Genomic DNA, 4,547 nt, shown 5'->3' with positions numbered 1-4,547 from the left:
TTAGTCCACTTCTATATCCTTCCCTTCAAGGCTTAGGGGTCCAGGATTATCTTCTGTGTCTGTGTTAATTGGTTTCCCTTTTCTTTGTTGAAGAGGGTCTTTCTGCCTAGTCCGCCATCTTGCCGGCTGAGTCCCTGTTTTTTTAAATTATGATTTGGGTGAAAGTTTACAGAGCAAATTCATTTTCCATACAACAGTTCATACACATTTTGTTTCATGATACTGATTGTAATCCCCACAATCAACAGCTCTCTTCCCAATTTCTCCCCATGGTTACCTTTTACCTGTGTCCATCTTTCTTTTCCTATGTATTCCTGTCCTCTGAGCATGTATTTTTAATGGGCACCTTAGGTTTTATTGGCAATGTGGCTTATGTTTGGGAACCTTGATAGTTCCTATTTATGCACAGTATACTGATATTCTTGCTTATTCTCTTTGAATAAGAAAAAAAAAGTCCAGTTATTTGAGTTTTCTGTTTGGGTGTTCACAGGTGTTTGGCAAGGATGGGGTAGAGCATAGTAACACAATTCACCAGGTTGGTAGTATGGAGGGACAAGAGGTGGTGTAGTAGTTAGTTAAGGTTGTATGTCAACTTGGCTGCCATGGTTTTGAGTGTCTAGGTAGCTGGATGTAGTTATTCCCCAAGGTGAGTTGGTATCATCTGTGAGCAGCTAAGTAGCTGCCTTCAGGGTGTGGCCTGCTTCCAGTACGTAAGGAGAAGCTTTGCAAAACATCTCTTAAGTTTTTGGCACTTCTGGGCCCTGCATTTGGCCAAGTCTTGTTCTGCTGTCTTGTCTGCTGATACCAGGATTGTTCCTGGACTTGAACCAGTAGTCTGCCGTGTTATCTGCTCATCTTGGAATTGTACCACTTTACTTGTTGATCTTAGGTTCATCAGCCTCAGCAGCCAGCCAGCTGCGTGAGTCAGAAAAAGCCCCCAGCTCTAGTGGGCCTGCAACAGGAGGCAGAGCTGAAGGTTGAGGGGTCTTCATCCAGCCCCAATTGCTGGCACTTTGAACTTGAACTTCTAGCCTCCTAAACTGTAGGAGAATAAATCCCTGTTTTTCAGAGCCAACTACTTGTGGTACTTGTATTATAGCAGCACTAGAGAACTTAGGGGCAACAAATTGGAGATACTACAACACAGTAGCCAAGATCATAGGCTACTTGGTTTTCTTCAACATACTTTGATTAAGCTGTCACTACAGTATAACCTTAACCTTGATAAAGCTCAATTTCCTCATGGTCACAATGGGAATAATAAAAGAAACTACCACATGAAGTTGTTGTGAGAAGTAAATTTTAAAAAGGGAAGAGTTACACACAGTGCACATGTTAGTTTAAACAACTTCAAAGAAAAAACTTTGGTTAAATAACTATCACTCAGTTTATTAGTGAAGGTGAGGAATAACATGGATCATTTCTGTATTTTGTTTCTTAACACATTGTTGCTAATATTTGATTATGGATAAGTGGGACTTTCTGAAAATTAGTAGTATATCAAGCGTTATGCTACAAAAACATTGTATTCCATATAACATCTGCTCAATTCTTTTCTTGTTGTTGTTGTTAGCTGTTAGGATTTGTAATATTGAAGGATTCTGTGGTCAAAATATTGAACAATGCAGGAAGCATCAAAAGTAGAGGGAAGATATACACAGAGTCACTGTACCAAAAAGAATTGGTCAATGTTCAACCATTTCAGGAAGTAGCATATGATCAAGAATAGATTGTATTGAAAGAAGACGTCCAAGCTTCACTGAAGGCATTGGTGAAAAACAAGGTTCCAGGGATACCAGTTGAGATGTTTCAATAAACAGATGTAACACTGGAAGTGCTCAATCGTCTATGCCAAGAAATTTGGAAAGCAGCTACTTGGCCAACTGACTGGATGAAATCCATATTTGGATCTGTATTTGTGCTCACTCCAAAGAAAAGTGATCCAACAGAATGTAGAATTATCAAACAATATTATTAATACCACACACAAATAAAATTTTGCTGAAGAGAATTCTTTTTCAGCAGTACATTGATAGGGTACTGCCAGAAATTTAAGCTGAATTCAGAAGACGACATGGAATGAGAGATAGTGCTCATGTCATACATGGATTTTGGATAAAAGCAGAGACTACCTATGTTTTACTGACTATGCAAAGGCATTTGACTGTGTGGATTATACAAATTATAGATAACATTGTGAAGAGTGGGAATTTAGAACACTTCATTGTGCTCATGAGAAACCTGTACATAGACCAAGAGGCAATCATTTGAATAGAACAAGGGGCTACATGGTCTAAAATCAGGAATTATAGGGTTGTATCCTTTCATCATATTTATTCACTCTGTATGCTGAGCAAATAATCTGCGAAACTGATTTATATGAAGAACTGTATGTCAGGATTGGAGGATTACTCATTAATAGTCTGTGATATGCAGATGACACATCTTTGCTTGCTGAAACTGAAGAAGACTTAAAGCATTTACTGATGAAGATCAAAGACTAATCCAACCTTTGTATGGATTACACTTCAACATAAAGAAAACAGAAATTCTCACAACTGGACCAAGAAGCAACATCATGATAAGTAGAGAGAAAATTGAAGTTATCAGTGATTTCATTTTACTTGGATCCACAATCAACATCCATGGAAGTAGCATTCAAGAAGCCAGATGACTTAGTGCATTGAGCAAATCTGCTGCAAAAGATTTCTTTAAAGTGTCAAAAAGCGAAGATGTCACTTTGAGGACTAAGGTGCATCTGTCCCAAGCCATAGTATTTTCAGTTGTCTCATATTCATGCAAAAGCTGGACAATGAATAAGGAAGACTGAAAAAGAATTGATGAATTTGAATTACGGTATTGGTGAAGAATATTGTTGACTACACCACGGACTGCCAGAAGAACAAACAAATCTGTTTTGGAAGAAGTACAGCTAGAATGCTCCTTAGAAGTGAGTTTGGCGAGACTTTGTCTTGCTTACTTTGGATCTGTTATCAGAAGGGACCAGACCTTAGAGTAGAGGGTCAATGATAAAGAGGAAGAACCTCAACAAAATAGTTTGATACAGTGGCTATAACAATGAGCTCAAACATAGCCATGACTGTGAGGATGGAGCAGGATTGGGAAATGTTTAGTTCTGTTGTACTTAGGGTCACTGTGAGTTGGCACAGACTTAGTGGCATCTAAAAACAGTGGCCAGATCTGTCAGTTCATGAGGGGCTGCAAAAGGTCAAAATATCAGTACTTTAATTCTATCATTTCTTCACTTATTAACTGGTCTACTTCTATAAAGAGAAACTTCTGCTCATCTTGGAAACAGTTGAGACTTTTCCAGACTTCACACCTCACACCATCCCCACCCCTGTTGCATTGCTTCTATATACTTCCTGGGCTGGTTGGCTCATGTTTCATCTAGGAAAGCCAGAAGGGTGATAGAATTGTGTGTGTGGAAGAACATTTCCTGGTAACCAACCTTGAATATAAGGAAACGATTTTTAAATTTTGCTTCCAGCATTCACTGTCCTGTAATGTGCCACACTTTATGAAATTGTGGGGGGGGAAAGGAGTGGGGTGAGCTCTTGACTACTGTTAATATGAGTTTAAAATGTATCCAGTTAGATAATGGAATCTACTAACACTCTTTCTAACATTCCCATATGTTAATAAACTTCTGATTTATTAGGTAGATGTATGGGAGCTCTGGTAGCATTGTGTCCAAGGCATTTGACTGCTAACCAGAAGGCTGGTGGTTTAAACCCACCAGCCCCTCCTCGAAAGAAGATTGGGCAATCTATTTCTGTAGAGATACCGCTTTGGAAACCCAAGGAAGGGGTCACTATGAGTTGAATTGACTTTGACGGCAGTGAGTTAGCTTTTTTTGTTGTTGTTGTTTAGGTAGTGATATACTTACTGAACAATAGTTACTGGTTGGGACTATCACATGTTAATAGGCTAAAATACATGAATCTCTCTGTTTTACAGGCTACTGTTGCTCTAAAGAAAGCTTATTTGGAATTTCCCCAACTATATAATAATAGTATCGTCTGTTCTTTCTCACCAGAAGTTATTTATAAGGTAAAATTCATAGTCTTGGGGGTTTAACACTCTCTATCAGACAGTAAGCTTGGCCTTCTTTATGATTTTTAATTTTGTTCCATACTTTTTTCCCACTCTATCTAGGATCTTCAGTTTTGATCCCTTTCTGAGTGGTCGGCAGTGGTCTCAGGGTCATATAGACTGAGGTTCCCTTGGGCCATTAGTCCCTTGGACTGATTGTTTCCATGAATCTTTGATTTTCTTCACTCTTTTTTTTTCTCTTTTTATTGTGATTTGGGTGAGGATTTACAGAGCAAATTCACTTTCCATACAGCAGTTCACATATACTTTGTCTCATGTCATTGACAACAGTTTACCACAATGCTATAGCTCCCCTCCCACTTCCTCCCCATAGTTACCTCTTCCCAGTGTCCATCCCTCCATACTCTCCTGCCCCATGACCTGTCTCCCTGTGCATAAACAGCCCTTCTTTCTCCCATGATTGTTCTCTC

The 4,547-nt window shown here is 39.0% G+C and overlaps 1 protein-coding gene across 1 annotated transcript in view; it reads left to right on the top strand.

The window, feature by feature from the left end:
• Window positions 1–4,547, top strand: part of GDE1 (glycerophosphodiester phosphodiesterase 1) — an 80,866-nt gene that overhangs the window by 70,400 nt on the left and 5,919 nt on the right. Inside the window, exon 4 of the mRNA XM_007954725.2 lies at window positions 3,982–4,074. Within this exon, the coding sequence (XP_007952916.1) occupies window positions 3,982–4,074 (93 nt within the window). The remainder of the gene's footprint in view (window positions 1–3,981; window positions 4,075–4,547) is intronic.

Source organism: Orycteropus afer, unplaced genomic scaffold (assembly GCF_000298275.1).
Source record: "Orycteropus afer afer isolate SDZICR_OR568_19922 unplaced genomic scaffold, OryAfe1.0 scaffold00470, whole genome shotgun sequence".
NCBI classification, from domain to species: Eukaryota; Metazoa; Chordata; class Mammalia; order Tubulidentata; family Orycteropodidae; genus Orycteropus; species Orycteropus afer.
Note: the sequence above shows the minus strand (reverse complement) of the source record. Positions and strands in the feature narration are given on the sequence as shown.